This window comes from Aspergillus sydowii (genome assembly GCF_001890705.1).
Source record: "Aspergillus sydowii CBS 593.65 unplaced genomic scaffold ASPSYscaffold_14, whole genome shotgun sequence".
Taxonomy (NCBI): Eukaryota; Fungi; Ascomycota; class Eurotiomycetes; order Eurotiales; family Aspergillaceae; genus Aspergillus; species Aspergillus sydowii.
In genome coordinates, this window is record NW_024467872.1 from 222972 (window position 1) to 238006 (window position 15035).

The following is a 15035-nucleotide window of genomic DNA, read 5'->3' on the forward strand; positions in this document are numbered from 1 at the left end:
TTCTGAAACTACGTATATTCTTGACGGCACTTACTCGTAATGCCTAGTACTTACATCTGACTATTGGAAGAAGTTTCTGGTCACATCGAAGTTTTAATTATGAACCTCGCAGTCAACGCCATAGCCGCACGGTATGACCGCCACAACCACACTCTTTTCAGGGCGTTGAAGTTGCGCAAGCACATATACCCTTATATTCTCTGCATTCATCATAAGAATACAAGCATCTCTCGCTATTGCTTCCGGAGGGTTTCATGAGATATTCGTGCTGGTGCCTCCTAAGGGACGGCAAGGCGACATCTTAGCCTCATTGCTGGATCGACTGCAACTTTGGAGAGCGAGATTTGCTAGCATTACTTACAAAAATATTTTCATTTTGGTCATATTGAACCCTCAAAGCTACCTCTTACTGTTGGAACCCCCTTTTGAGGTGCACAAAAATGCTTCGTGAAAGTGAGCTCTGCTGGCTGGACTCCAAAACAATTTAATATCTCCTCAAATTCCTTACACTCTTTATGTCAGTACCTCTTTCTTCGGCCTGATGGGAGCTTCGTTACAAGAAATAGTAATATCTAAAGGTCAGGTATAGTTCTTAAAAGGGTTTAGCGGACTGTGTATGAGTTTGGCCCCAGATGTGGTTGTTGCCTAAGGCCAAATATCGGATACTTATTTCGGCAAATCGAGGCCGTCTCCGTCGCTCCGTCTAACTTGGTTCGTCCAATGCCGATTTCTCACCGGTCAAATGCGATGCAGCCCATTGGACCAGAAAGAGCTGTGAGGAAAGAGGCGGGGATGGCCCGCAAATACGGAGGAGTCCCCGCCTCCACACACCCATTTCGCTGGCAGATGAGCAGTGTGAGCTCGACGCTCATACGTTTTTCTCTCCAAACACCGAGTTATTATTGTGCGTCAAAAAAGCTGCTGGTCTCGACCCCGCTCGAAATCCAGAAAACCGCGACTACTTCCCCTTACAGATTCGTTGATTAGCGTCTCCAGACCGTTGATCTCCGGTGCGCCGGACGCGCCCGGCTATCATCTGTGAGCAAAATGTTCAATGATAAGCGGAAACAGTCCGCTGCTGAGTTCGACGATGACGGGCCTAGTATGAAGAGGAACTGCAACCCCTTGGGCTACGATGCCCGCACTCCATGGCTTCATGATTCCGCATTCTCTGCAAGCCGGAGGTCGGTAGGGAATCGGGCACACGCGGCTTCTTTACCACTTGCTAATATGGTGTCGACCGTGCAAGATCTACTGGATCCGGATTTTGATCCAGTGATTGCGATACTGGATGAAGAGCCGCGTTTCTTGAAGCCATTGCCCACCCGTATATCACCGGAGGACTTGGAATTTCTGCGCTTTCGAGGGGCGCTGACAATCCCCGAGAGCGGGCTCCGGACTGAACTTTTACGTTGCTATATTAAATGGGTCCATAGCTTCTTACCTGTGTTGAATTTACAGGAGTTTCTGCGGCGCGTTGCTGAGAATGACCCTGAGGGCGACATTAGTCTTATGCTATTCCAGGCCGTGATGTTTGTGGCAACAGCCTTTGTCGACTTGAAGCATCTCCAGGCAGCTGGGTACGCAACCCGAAAAGCCGCTCGCAATGCATTCTATACACGACTAAGGGTATGTTCAAACGCACGGTGTCACACCTTCTGCCAGAACTGACAATTGATGATTACACAGTTACTCTATTCGCTTGATTGCGAAGAAGATCGCTTAGTTGTTGTGCAAACCCTCCTTCTCATGACTTACTGGACCGACCACATGAATAATCCGCAGAGAGACATATGGGATTGGATTGGCATCTGCAGTACCAATGCGCATTCTATAGGGTTGAACCGAGATCCATCACCTGCCGACCTCGACATAAGGACAAAACGGTTGAGGGCGCGTTTATGGTGGTGCTTGTTTGCGCGGGATCGACTCATAGCTATGGGCTTGAGGCGGCCAACACAGGTCAACGAAGGCTCAAGTAACCTTCCAATGCTAACGCTGGATGACTTTGACCCCGAGCCATTCCATCCAGCTGTCATTGAGCTGTTCCACTGTCGGCAATTGGAGGATGCGTCACATCGGAAGCGCCTTGCTACTATGTTCATTGAGAAAACCAAACTATGCCAGTGCATTGGCCGAGTTCTGTTTGCTCAATATATTCCCTCTCAGTTTCAATTCGGCATGACGAACAAAACAACAATCACCCTTGTACCTCGCAATGCTTCCGAATCAGAGTTGGCTCGATGCAGTCAGCGACTCGACGCGTGGCTTTCTGGTCTAGCAAAAGACGCCCAGTTTATACCTGCCTCGAAGACGAATTTCAACGAAGGAGAAGATGTCTTACTTCTCCACGGTGCCATGATACGGATGCTCTACCATGCTACCGTCAGTGCGTTGCATCGGCCCTGGGCATATGGACCCGTAAAAGACCAAACAAAGTCTCGCCTTGAGTTGGCAAACGTTGCAAAAACCAAGATGCAGGATGCTGCTGTTGGAATTACCCAGATTATCCAGGGTCTTAACCAACTAAATCTTACCCGGTACCTCCCTCAGTCTGGCGTAACCGTCATCTTACCGGCGGCCGTGGCTCACTTGGCCAACTCCATGTCAAACGATCCCACTCTTCGTCGAAACAGCATTTCCAACTTCCAGCGGTGCATCCAAGTACTGCAGGGATTGAAAGAAATATATCCCGCAGCCGATATGGAAGTGGCTAATATAGAAGCCGCTGTAAAAGCGCAATCCAGCACAAGTGCGCTTTTGAAAATCATGCAATTCAACGGCTCTCCTCCAGAGCAGCCTCAGAATTCGCCACGCAAAGCGAGCTTTGTTCCCAATCCATCACATATACCGTCACCAATGGAAGATGACAACCCTAGGCGCTGGACGCCCCCTAACGACGAGAAAGAGCCTGAAACTGTGCATCCTATTCTACATCAGCTTGGTTCTCCACCAGCTCCATCATCAGCTTCTCCAAGCGGTTCGCGTAATAACAGCGCCGCAGAAGGGGCCCAGCCCAATCCTCGACAGAATCAACCCACTCCACCCAACGATTTCATGGAACCGGTTAACAGCAGCAACACTACTCCTAACAGCCGACCTCAACCTCCCCCAGCCACTGGGCCATTCTCTTTCTCTGACCTCGAACTCGACCTGAACACATACACCTCCAATTTTACCCCTCCCAATCCTGACCCATCCAACGACCTCGACATTGACCTAGACTGGACCACCGAATTACTCCGCTGGGCAGACGCCAACCCGGAATACTACGACACAAACGCGAACGAAGCCAGGGATATTTTCTCGTTTCCAACAGGTCCAGGCCATGGTCCAACGACTAGCCTTGGCCATAATCCAGCTCAAGGCCAAGGCCATGGACAGGGGAATTTAAGTGGCGGAATCACAGGAGATCTAGACCGAGATTTGGGAATTTCGTTTTCTGGGGATGAAATGTTTTAGTTGGCTACGTTTACGATGTGATGATTACTCTTCTACTACATCTTGGGTCTTTTCCCTTGTCTCGAATCGATGATACCTGCACTTTTTGTTTTGTATCTCTATGTACACAATGCAATATATCATTTTATGGGCGCGTGATGGAAGACTTGAAGGAGCTAGTTTGTAGTACTGACATTCTCTAACCTAATAGGCAGAAACTATTAAACCAAAATCCAATGAATGATGCATGGTATTGTGACGTATGCTCTATTCTATTGCCCCGAAATGCAATCTCTTCTTTCCTCTCCATTTCCCCTCGCACTTATTTGTCTCGTTCATAACACAAGTACTACTAAGATCACTCAAAAGTAGTTGAATGCCCGGGTATCGGTATCGGTATCAGGCTCAAAAGACAGATAGACAGATCGGTGAATCACTTCTTCGCCCACCGATTCTTCTCATCGCCCTCCTCCCACTCGTGCTCGACATAGCCTAGTCTCTTCTTCACGGACTGCACTGTATTCTTGTCGCCTGTGTTCTTGCCCATGTTGTCGCTGAGTTTCACAGCCGCGCGGCCGTTCGCGGACGAGATCTTGATGACGATGTTAAGTGGCTTGGATTTCTCGTCTGTGGTCTTGTTGATGAAGTCATCTGTGTTTATAGAGTTAGTTTATTTTCTCCATAAATTTCTTGGCGTGGATAGAGAGCGAGAGCGAGAGCGAGAGAGAGAGAGAGAGATATATACTGGTAAAGAAAGTCCCAACCCCAAAAACAGGCTTAAAGCCGGCCTCCTCCGCAATGACCTTATACTCAAGACAGTGCTCGATATCTAGGGAGTCCGAGAACACAACCGTTTTGGTCCCCTTAATGCCCTCGCGGTCGTAGAAGTCGCGCGCCATCTTCACAAAGTACGTTGGGTCTCCTGAGTCCTGGCGAATGCCGGTGTAGACATCTGCGTAAGACTTGGCAGTCGGGTTGGCGTGTTCACTCTCTAGTGGCGCGGAGATGGGTGGCTTTGTCTCTGCTTCGCTTTGAATGTTTGATTCGGTTGTTGTGCTTGGTCCGGAGGGGGTTGTTGAGACGGCGCCAACGCCGGCGGAGGTGTATGCGGGGATGGGCTTGCGGAAAGCATCGAGGAAGGCGGGGGTGCCGAAGGTGTCTGTTAGGGCAATGCCGAGGACCTAGTAGTGGCCGTTAGTATCTAATTTTTTTTACATAGACTTTGTGTTGGGGGTTGCGTACGCCTTCGCCGAAGCAGCCGAGCCAGTACTTCAAAGCCATCTCGTTTGCGTTCTCGTAGTCGTCTGTGATGGCTGCGATGGTCATGTACCATTCGTGCGCGACTGTGCCGACAGGAGCAACATCATACTTCATTGCGAAGTGGACATTGCTGCTCCCGGTAAAAACACCGGGGACACCCTTGGCCTGTCCCTCCCGCGAAGCCCGGCACAGTCCCTTCATAACTAGGTCCTGGGTATGGTAATCGCGGCGCCGCCGGGTTCCGAATTCTGAAAACGTGCAGCCGTTCTCTAACAGGACGTAGCCCTTCCGGTATGCCTTCTCCTCCTGGTGTTCGTAGTCCCAGTCCCTGTCGCTGAACATGAAGTATGCCTGGCTGGTCAACGCCAACAGCGGGATCTCGTATAGAATGGTCTCCACCCAGACACCCTTGACGACGTATTCAATGTCACCGAGGTCGCTGTCGCTGCCTGTGTCTTTCGCAGGCGTGAACTTGATCTCGACCTGTTCTGAGGGCTTGAGGCGGAATGTCGTGAGGTAGTCTAGGTAGGCGTGGTTGAAGTAGGGACATCGCTTCTTCAAGAACTCGATCTCGTCGCTCGTAACCCGAACATTCGCGAGTTCTGTAGAGGAATAATGTATTTAGCGGTGTGACGACTAGAATCAGGATCCTTTCACATACTGTCCAACTGAGCCAGGATCCATTTGTATGCGGCCCGCGTCAATTTCATATCCGGCGTGCGATTCGTGAAGCCATAGGTGACGTCTGCGCAGTGATGTTAGACTGATCGGCATATGATACAAAGAGAATAACTAGTACGTACAGACGTCTGGGAAGTATTTGAGGATCGCGCATTGCATCGTCAGCTTGTACAGATCCGTATCAAGCAGAGAGGTGATCCCCTCCGGGAGCGGGGACGATTCGCCCATGGTGAAGTTTCTGCGACAAGAAACAAACTACACCAATTGGACCTGTGCTAGAATAATGGAGGCGCAGATCTAACTGAAATCACGCGCAAAGAGTGTAGACAGACAGCCAGGCACAAGAACTTGAGTCATTGAAGAATTGAAGCGTCAGTTGAAGTTATTTAAGCCGCGGGGAACAGTGCCGAAACAGGAAGGTTTGCAGTGTTTGCATTGGCGCACGAGGGGCATTTACCGCGACGTCATTACTGGTGGTTACTTATATTGTGTCTGATATCGTCTAGGTTATTGACGAATGGCGGCAAGTCCTCTTCTCTCCGGCAATAGTTCGGCAGCTGCAATTTCGTTACGTTCATAGTGCGCGGACTCTTAGGTATAGCGGGGCTCGGAGGTCGTGCGACTTCGGCGAGAGCACCGGCCAAAGGCCGAGAGCACAGCACTTTCCGAAGGTGGGGGATTGTCTTTGATAACTTGTCGATTATTTTTTATGATAGCTGGTTGTGGTTGGCGTTGACAGAATTATTAAATAGTGATGGTTGTATGGGGATCGCAGGATATATGTTTCTAGCGTGTCTATCTATTACCGTCTAATCGGCAACCCTAATTCTACTGCCCAAGAGTACTCTTGAAGAGCGCTTCCAATCGCTTTCCCTCACTGTCTGCTAGATCTCCATGGCTCCAGGCGGTGCCTATGGGGTGGTACGGGAACGGTCTAAACAATAGTTAGAGCTGTAACCTGCAAGATAGTGGCGGTCCACACTCACCCATATTCCGGCACGAAGGTTAGCCGGCCATTGGGATCTGTCTGTTGCTTGTGCTTGACAACCCGGAGCCAGAAGTTATCGAAGAATTCTTTTTCGGCGGCGAAGGCTGGATTTAGGGGCTCTGGGCACTGCGAGGACTGTGTCGTACCCATGCGCGTGTGGAGGTGGCCGACCTGATGCTGATTAGATACTTGAAAATGATTCCTTATTTTGCTGTACTAAGCCTCACATGTGGAATGATACGAGTAAGGATCTCCTGGTCTTCTTGATTGAGATCAAGCAGTCTCTCGCATACGACGACCCAGTGAGAGACATCGGCGGTGATTGTTAATCTGTGTCTGTCAGTAGGCTACCGAGAGGCCAACCAGGGCAGCCACGTACTCAGGCACTTTTTGCAGGATATAGTCCGCAGCATAGGGGGTGAAGAGAGACCGGTTGCGGTGCGTCTCGTGGCAGACTCGTCCAGCGAAGCCCTCTTCTTTCTCGACCTGGAGAGCCTTTTTGTAGAAAGCGACGGACTCGTCCAAGCTAAAGTGATCACTGCGTGGGAGAACAGTTAGTCAGGTGCTTTAAACAGTTCAAGGAGTTTAATATACTTACGCCCCCGATTGAGCATTGACAACGGTTGGTTTTAGGACTGAGGCGCGTCGAAGCTGTGACCGGAAGAGCTCAGCATGGTCGTCTGGTGTGAGGCCGGGAGGACGGCGACCAGCATAACTCGGCCAGGCTGAGAACAAGCTGCGTCATTGTCAATTGATTGAAGCACGAGTGTAGAGTAGTGGTATACGGACATGACGTTTATTTCGAGGCCGGCCTCGTCGCAATTGCGGCGTAGTAGCTGAAGGTCGTCATCGCTCAGGCTGGCAATGTCTAGTTCAATTCCGTCTTTAACAATAGTCAGCCCCATCCTCTGTAATTCAAGTAATGCTGAATAGCTACCGTATCCATGTGCCTTCCACTCGACGAACTTCTTCTTCCACTCCGACAGCTGGGGGCCGGGCTCAATGCCCCAGGTAGCTCTAAAGCGCGAGACGACGACCATGATTACAGAATCCACGAAATATTTGTGCAAGCGCAGAACGAGCAAGCTGCGAATACCGTACTCGCTATAAATACAATGCGCATCGAGGGGATACTTGCCCTGTTGGTCGGATTTTCGTTTCCGGGTTAGGGCTCATAGCGGGCTGCATTGACGCAACGGGGCGGTTCCCCCCATGCAGTAATTTCTCCCGCCTCAGGTCCTCCACCCCCCACCCCTCTGGCCCCCCATCGACCACTCCCCGCACTGCCTCTTCCATCCACGATTCATTCCCCGAGGCGCGTCTGGATTAGGAAGTCTCCAGTCCCGTTCCCCTGCGGAGCTGCCTGGGCGGTGTTCTATCTGCGAGGAAAAAAAGGAAAAAAAAAGCATCAGACGACGCGATTGTCCCTGCTGGGAATGTTAATTTTCCCCGCGCGCGACTCCTCACCCCGCACATGCTTCAGATAAATATACAGCAGGAGGATTCCGCAGGATGGGTGGGATAATTCTTGCTCTTCGAGTTCAGTGTACTCTGACAATCACTCAACCACGATGGCGTCGAGAACTATGAAAGCGCTGAACTACGTCGGACCGTTCAATGTCAAGGTCCAGGAGGTGGATATGCCACGGCTGGAGCATCCAGACGACATTATCGTCAAGGTCACCAGTGTATGTTTGGTCTCAATTACTTGATCGCATTGTCTGACAGTGTCCAGGCTGCTATTTGTGGCTCCGACTTGCAGTAAGTCGCATATCCAGAGCGCGCGCTTTCATACTCACAGTAGCAGCATGTACGAGGGGAGAACGGCAGCAGAGGCTGGAATCACGTTTGGTAGACCTGCTCTTCATTGCAGACGCTCTGCGATCACCTACTGACAAGCAATAGGTCATGAGAATCTAGGTATTGTCGAAGAGCTCGGAGACGGAGTCACACTGCTCAAGAAGGGAGACCGAGTGGTCATGCCATTCAACGTCGCGGACGGACGATGCCGGAATTGCGAGGATGGAAAGACTGCATTCTGCACTGGAGTCAATCCCGGCTTTGCAGGCGGTGCTTACGGTCCGTCACTTACACTAATGTTGGGGTAGTTGGTCGCTGACGCCTACAGGATACGTCGCCATGGGACCCTACCGCGGCGGTAAGTACACATACGATCGTTGACACCAAAACCCCCACTCTCTAACAACCACAATGCAGGACAAGCACAATACCTCCGCGTCCCCTACGCAGATTTCAACGCCCTGAAGCTCCCCGCAGGAACCGAAAACGAAGCCGACTTCATCCTGCTCGCAGGTACCCCGACCCAGTTCAACCCCCCCCCACTCCTGCCCCCAAAACACCAAAGCAAAGCTAAAAAAAAACACTCTACAGACATCTTCCCCACAGGCTGGCACGGGATCGAAATTTCCGGCTTCCAGCCAGGCGACAGCGTCGCTGTATTCGGCGCCGGCCCCGTCGGCCTGATGGCCGCCTATTCCGCACAGCTGCGCGGCGCATCGCGCGTCTTCGTTGTCGACCGTGTGCCCGAGCGTCTCCGTGCCGCTGAGCGGATTGGAGCTATCGCTATCGACTTCACGGCGGGCGATGCCGTCGACCAGATTATTGCCGGCAATGGGGGCGAGATGGTTGATCGCTCGGTTGATGCGGTGGGGTACCAGGCTGTTGGGAATGATAACTCGACTGAGGTGCCGAATATTGTCCTTGAGAATATGATTAGGGTGACGAGGGCTTGTGGTGGTCTTGGGATTCCGGGACTTTATGTTCCTAGGTTTGTCTTGTCTCGCTTTTATTACTTGATATAAGGCATTTAGCTAACGTCTAATAACAAAAAATAAAGCGACCCAGGTGCTGGTGACTCTGCTGCTGCAAATGGAATGATCAGTTTGAGCTTTGGAAAGCTCTTTGAAAAGGTATGATGCCCTCAATACCGCCATGGCTAAAGGAGGATATAGAAAATATCTAACCAACTCTTTGTATACAGGGCCTCACGCTCGGCACCGGCCAATGCAACGTAAAAGCCTACAACCGCCAACTTCGCGACCTGATTGTCGCCGGCAAAGCAAAGCCGAGTTTTGTTGTCTCGCACGAGATTGGAATCGAAGACGCAGAGACGGCATACGAGAAGTTCGATAAGCGGATTGACGGATACACCAAGGTCATTATTCACCCGAATGGCGGGTTCCAGAATAAGAAGCCGCCAGTTGTGCCGTCTCCTTTGTGATGCGATGCAATACGATATGATGCGATATGATGATGGTGTAGTTTAGTGCAAAAGTTGGGGGGTCGTGCGTAGTTGATGGGTGGGGGTTGTGGGATGGAGGCGTTTCTTGAGTTATACAATTGAATATATGATATGTCGTCCATGACCATGATATACCACTACCAGATTTCTTCTTGATGTACTATCCTTGTTTCCTGAAGACCAGACATATGAGTGATGCAACAACACTCCAGTACTCTCACCAGCAGCCCCGTCAATCTACACTGTTAAGCCACTCAAAGTGGATAGATAAACCGCAGATTCTGGCGATCCGTCTTATCCAAATCCGTCTTGTCAATCTTCACAATCTCACTCCCAGTATCGATCGCATCGCTTTCATCTTCAGAGTCTATGGCACCCTCGGCCAATAGCTGCTCCCGACGTCGGTTCTCACGTTGCAGGTAGAATCGGATTATCAGACACATCGCGGGCGAGATGAACCAGAATGCGGTCATAAAGGCCCATGGGAGGACGTAGCGGGGTTGGTATTTCGATTCCCAGAATCTGATCCGGACCAGTCTGTTTAGCTCGGTAGTATGAATTGGGGGCTGGACAGGCCACTTACTCTGGCGAGATCATGTTGGCAACAGATGCAGCGACAATACATGAAGACATCAGGGTTAGCTTCTTTGTATGGCCTGTAGTCGTTGTCCCGGCCCAGTTGAGGCCGAGGAGGTAGGATGGTTTGAAGGTTGAAATCTGAGTTCCGACGACAAGAGCTACTTTGTTGGACCAGGGGGATGCCAGCTAGACGGTATCGGATTAGTGATAAAGCAGTGCTCCTTTAGGTAATAAACTCACCTCGATAATTCCACCGACGAAGCATGGGATGTAGGAAATGGCACATGTATAGCCCGTACCTAGTCTAGTGCCGTGCAACATGGCGGCTGAGACAAGGATCAAGATGAAGCCCCAGAGCGGTTTCACGATATTGAACAGAGCACTTTCTGCCGGCGTGAATCCGAATCCGACAACAATAAGAGGGAGCTGCTGGGAGGTGTTGTTCGGAAGTTCGTTGAAGAACATGTGGAAGCTGGATGATGGTTAGTAGGCAGTTAGGGCTTTCAGCGAGCGAGCCTTACATGAACAACCAACTTTTCAGGTCAGTAAATGACTCTCGCACCTGCGACCACTTGAACGTAGAGTTTGTGATCCCAGCATGGGTCTCACGGATGACCTCGATGGTGTGCACTTTCTCTTCGGTAGATAGCCATTTCGCATCCAGCGGAGAGTTGGGAAGGAAGATGAGTAGAGGCAAGAACACCGCAAAGGTTAAAAGGGCACAAACAATATGAAGCCACTTCCATGAGTTAATCCCGCCAGCTAACACTCCGGCATTATCGTCGAGGATGAGCTTGTACGCGATCATAGTGAGCATAACGTTGGCCATACTTCCGAACGCCCACCATAGAAGCTGCACCCATGGACTCTGCTTGGGAGGGAAGAAGGCCTGATGGAGGATGGCGGTTGAGGGTATGATCTGGGACTCAGTCTTTTGTCTATTAGTATGCTGATGAGAAGTCAAGGTGGCCAGCAACTTACCATTCCCAACAAGAACCGCACAGCCATCATCTGGCGTCCAGTCTTCACAGCAGGATGGACTCCGATGAAGAGTGCCCACAGAAATAACGACCCCGTAATGAAGTATTTGGGGCCCACGCGCTGCGATATCCAAGCACCCGGCCAGAGCGCAACGAGATACCCGGCATAGAACAAAATGAACAGCCGATTGTACTCATTCTTGGACATACTGACATCCTCAAAGATCCCCATCGTACTGGCCTGGGACAGTGTCGACTTGTCTAGGTGGATGAGGAAGGAAATCCACCATGTCTGGATGAGAAGAAACCAGAAGTTCTTCCGGACAAGCTTTCCTCTGGCTTCGGGGGTAAGAGGTCGAACACTGCCCTTGTTCTTGTTGTAGAACAATGTCGTGTCATCGGCGTCTCCTTCATCGACGACATGACGATTGGCCGAGGTCTCATCTGGTGCCGCAATTGCTCGCGCGTCAGGCTCGTGCTTCGTATCCGGCATTGCCCCTGCCATGGTGCTCACTCTCAACAGAGTATTAGGAATAGCGATGAATGTAAAATTAAAGGAGTATGTCTGTAGCTGCACGTCGGACACCAGGCTTGGCTTTATATAAGATACTGCTTGGCCAACTTGGCTTTTCTTGTCTGCCTTGGCTGGCCTCCGATCAGACCTATTTTGCGACAAGCCTCCACCTGCCGCAGAACAGCGACAGCCAGATCCAGGTACCTTGCTGGTAATGGGTGTCAGCCAAGGCCTTGGCGTGGGTTGTCAGGTCTGAAATGCCAGGGGTATAAAAAGATCTCGACCAATGCTGCAAGGGGATGCTGTTGGGAGGGACCTTGGAAGCCCGGTGGAGTGCTGAAACGCGATGTCTTATTAGAGGAGAAATGCAAGATATTCAACCTGAGTCGTCTTGCCAAGCTATATAGTGTTTGTTGCATTGCGAGTGTTGAGGACCTTGACTGCCCACCGAATTCGGCGATCTTGGAAGCGTCGTGGGGGTTCTTATTGCATTTGTTACATCTAGGACGGCGACGCCGAGAGGTGTATATTACTCATATTTAGCAGTATAAATATACGCAGGTGAATTAGCTAGTCCCTGTTGGTCATGGTCAAAGATGCAGTGCGACGCCACACCTCGATATATGCAAGGTGCCCATCCAACTCGTGCTACAGCAATTCGTCAAATATGAATCAAAGCAGTCTTACGGATACAAGTAGTATATTAAGTGCCTCACATTTCAAGAATACTTCGAAAAGAATCGTGGTGATATGTGGAGCAAAGATTGATGCCCACTGTTTGACTGCAAATATCAAGGAGATAGAGACTTGACAATGGATGAATCTCTAGATAAAGCGTCCAAGCTTTAGGGCCTGTAGGGCAAATAGGGCCTCGTTATTATTAGACTAAGTTCGAGTATGCACAAATAGTACATATGAATACTTCATGACTATTGCAGCCTTCTGCCCTATATAGACTATAGCGATACGAGATTCTCACACATCTGGTCGTAATATTCATTCTAGCAGACATAAAACCAGCCGTTCTTACATGTTGGCCGCACCATTTTTATAAGGTAGACAGCGTGGGATGTCGGGTTTGGCTTGAATGTCTGTGTTCGAGCCCTAACTGTAGGCTGCACTTGACAATTCGTTCACCTTCTCTGTCCTCAGATTAATCCCTTGATACAAAATGTCGACAAGATTGTTAGCACGCTTCAAGTCAATCTTCTTCAACCGAATGACTTGAGAGACGAGAACTACGACCTCTACGACCTCTCAGTTCCATAGGGCTAGCAGCCGGCCAGGCGAGTGATGATACGAGGTTCCTTGTTACGATCGACGACTTTTGTCAAAGACGAAACAGTGCTTCCCTAAGGCTAGCTTTTGCTGATTTTAATCCCTCTTAAGTATTCCAAAGCCGAGCTCTTGAGTTGGTTGATCTCATCATCGAGGTATGCAGTTCTCTGTGGTACTATTGACTGAGATTTGTACTTACTTTATGCGATCTGTGCTTTAGAAGAGTAGAGCTGCCGTCATGAGCGCCCGGAGCTCGTCCATAGAAGACTATATCACCGTTGTCATCTAGTCAGATATGAGAGCCGATAGGGAAAGAGACGTCGGGATGCTCTCTCTAGGCAATGGGAGGACTGTGTAGCGTCAGTAGTTACGTTGATGTTGTCCTAGTTAGCAGAATATGAAGTACGGAGGATAAAGATATGACGAAGGATGAAAAGTTAAGCTTCTTGATCAATATCAACGCTGAATCAGCTTCCAAGGCTCTCTATATGTCAGTGTAAATGTCCATGGATACTCTAGAGTAGAAATACGGTAAATTACGGGCTGGCGTGAGAAAACCAGATGACTAATCACGACATTCAAGGGCGCATTCCGAGGGCCAGAATCAGCCCGCAATACTCAGCCATCACTCACCAACTTGCGGCCTGGTTTTCATCTCGCCTCGGTCGCTAAATACGTCGATAATTATCCAGGCAATAAATTCATTGCTGTTGACCTTGCCCAGGAAGAGCTGCGAAAGATGGCACACGGCCAGGAGGATTGCGCCTCGGTGCTAGAACAGTTCGTGCACGATGTTGCGAACCTCCCAGCGGAGATCAACCATTTGATGGAAGAAATACAGGCCAAGGACAAGACTATCCAAGACTGTCGCTCAATCATCAATTCGCGAGACGCCAGTATACAGAAATTCATCAAGCTCAACGGCAGCCTTACCCCAAACCCAAAGGAGGAGCAGTATTCGAAGGCCGTATTACAGAACCTCGACAGGTCACAGCAGCTACAAGACGAAAAGATCCACCTGAGTGAAAAGGCGTGTATCCTGCTGGACAGGCAGATAAAGAGGCTCGACGTGAAGATCCGCGATCTACAGAACGACGGCGTACTCTCCAATGATCCTCCAATTCCCTCGCTCTTCAACAGCAAAGATTCATACCGCGACCCCCCGAAGATATTCTTCCCCGACTCAACCAACGAGTCCGCGTCATACTCTTCCCCTCTTACTGCGTCGACAGGCAACGCGAACCCGCTAGGAGCCACTCCAAGACTCAACCTCTCGTTAAACAGATCACACTCAGCATCCGCATTGTCCTCACAAAATGCCGCCCGAAGCTCCGCGCCCGCAACCCCAGCCTCCGCCGCAGCCCATTTTCAACAACGCCAACGCGAATCCTCAGCTGGTGCCGTCGAGAACAAGCGGCGACGTCTCAATGCGTCCCTTGGAACCCTCCCCGCGGCCTCCTCCAACCTCCGCCAATCCTCACTAGGACCCGGAACACCCAAAGCCGGGACACCAACCTCCAGCCGCGCCGGCAGCGCTGGCCCACGCTCAACAGGAATCACCAAGAAAGCCCTAACGAAGAAAGTCGCTCCGCACCAACAACTCAAGAAACTCAAATCCATCAATGGAAAACCGACTAAGCGCTCGTCTAGCGCAAGCGGTCGTTTGAAGATCAGCTCACACAAGAAATCGCCCTCCGGTGGCGATGAGGACGAAGACGATTCTTTCCTTAGCAGCGCCGAGCTCTCCGACTCTGAGAACGGCGATGCTCGCCGTGGCGACGACGATATGGATGAAGATGACGAGGATGAGGGTAATGAAGACACCAAGGTTTACTGTACGTGTCGTACAGTCAGTCACGGGGACATGGTGGCATGCGATAACGACAATTGCAAGTTCGAGTGGTTCCATTGGAAGTGCGTTGGGCTGACAAGGGAGCCTGTGGGCAAGTGGTATTGCCCTGATTGTTTGGCTGCGAAAGCATCTGAATAGTTTAGCCTGTTTATATATTCTTATGATTTAATGATATCCTACCACGTATACGTGGATTCTAT

The 15035-nt window shown here is 50.4% G+C and overlaps 6 protein-coding genes across 6 annotated transcripts; 3 read left to right on the top strand and 3 right to left on the bottom strand.

Annotated features, from left to right (window-relative positions):
* Window positions 1-1047: 1047 nt before the first annotated feature.
* ASPSYDRAFT_61428 (transcription factor domain-containing protein) lies at window positions 1048-3462 on the top strand (the record flags this gene model as incomplete). The annotated part of the gene is made up of 2 exons (XM_040849986.1): window positions 1048-1629; window positions 1690-3462. The coding sequence occupies 2 exons, from the start codon at window positions 1048-1050 to the stop codon at window positions 3460-3462; spliced, it is 2355 nt and encodes a 784-aa protein (XP_040697889.1).
* Window positions 3463-3602: 140 nt separating this feature from the next.
* ASPSYDRAFT_50081 (nicotinate phosphoribosyltransferase) lies at window positions 3603-5912 on the bottom strand. The gene is made up of 5 exons (XM_040848000.1): window positions 5505-5912; window positions 5363-5446; window positions 4684-5303; window positions 4187-4622; window positions 3603-4092 (listed from the first exon to the last, which is right to left on the bottom strand). Exons 1-5 carry the CDS (start codon window positions 5608-5610, stop codon window positions 3875-3877), a joined length of 1464 nt encoding a protein of 487 aa, XP_040697890.1. The 5' UTR covers window positions 5611-5912; the 3' UTR covers window positions 3603-3874.
* On the bottom strand, window positions 5894-7505 carry ASPSYDRAFT_81807 (sugar phosphate isomerase/epimerase family protein). The gene is made up of 7 exons (XM_040851111.1): window positions 7308-7505; window positions 7160-7253; window positions 6969-7106; window positions 6750-6908; window positions 6598-6700; window positions 6369-6541; window positions 5894-6316 (listed from the first exon to the last, which is right to left on the bottom strand). Exons 1-7 carry the CDS (start codon window positions 7408-7410, stop codon window positions 6211-6213), a joined length of 876 nt encoding a protein of 291 aa, XP_040697891.1. The 5' UTR covers window positions 7411-7505; the 3' UTR covers window positions 5894-6210.
* Window positions 7506-7653: 148 nt separating this feature from the next.
* Window positions 7654-9846, top strand: ASPSYDRAFT_50083 (glutathione-independent formaldehyde dehydrogenase). The gene is made up of 9 exons (XM_040848001.1): window positions 7654-8058; window positions 8106-8131; window positions 8178-8221; window positions 8276-8449; window positions 8499-8528; window positions 8588-8683; window positions 8762-9158; window positions 9228-9300; window positions 9372-9846. The coding sequence occupies exons 1-9, from the start codon at window positions 7942-7944 to the stop codon at window positions 9609-9611; spliced, it is 1197 nt and encodes a 398-aa protein (XP_040697892.1). The 5' UTR covers window positions 7654-7941; the 3' UTR covers window positions 9612-9846.
* A 40-nt stretch (window positions 9847-9886) lies between these two features.
* On the bottom strand, window positions 9887-11684 carry ASPSYDRAFT_161307 (uncharacterized protein; the record flags this gene model as incomplete). The annotated part of the gene is made up of 5 exons (XM_040842980.1): window positions 9887-10154; window positions 10216-10397; window positions 10452-10683; window positions 10733-11142; window positions 11193-11684. The coding sequence occupies 5 exons, from the start codon at window positions 11682-11684 to the stop codon at window positions 9887-9889; spliced, it is 1584 nt and encodes a 527-aa protein (XP_040697893.1).
* A 2038-nt stretch (window positions 11685-13722) lies between these two features.
* Window positions 13723-14973, top strand: ASPSYDRAFT_93848 (putative PHD finger domain protein; the record flags this gene model as incomplete). The annotated part of the gene is made up of 1 exon (XM_040852892.1): window positions 13723-14973. The coding sequence occupies one exon, from the start codon at window positions 13723-13725 to the stop codon at window positions 14971-14973; it is 1251 nt and encodes a 416-aa protein (XP_040697894.1).
* Between the last annotated feature and the right edge of the window lie 62 nt (window positions 14974-15035).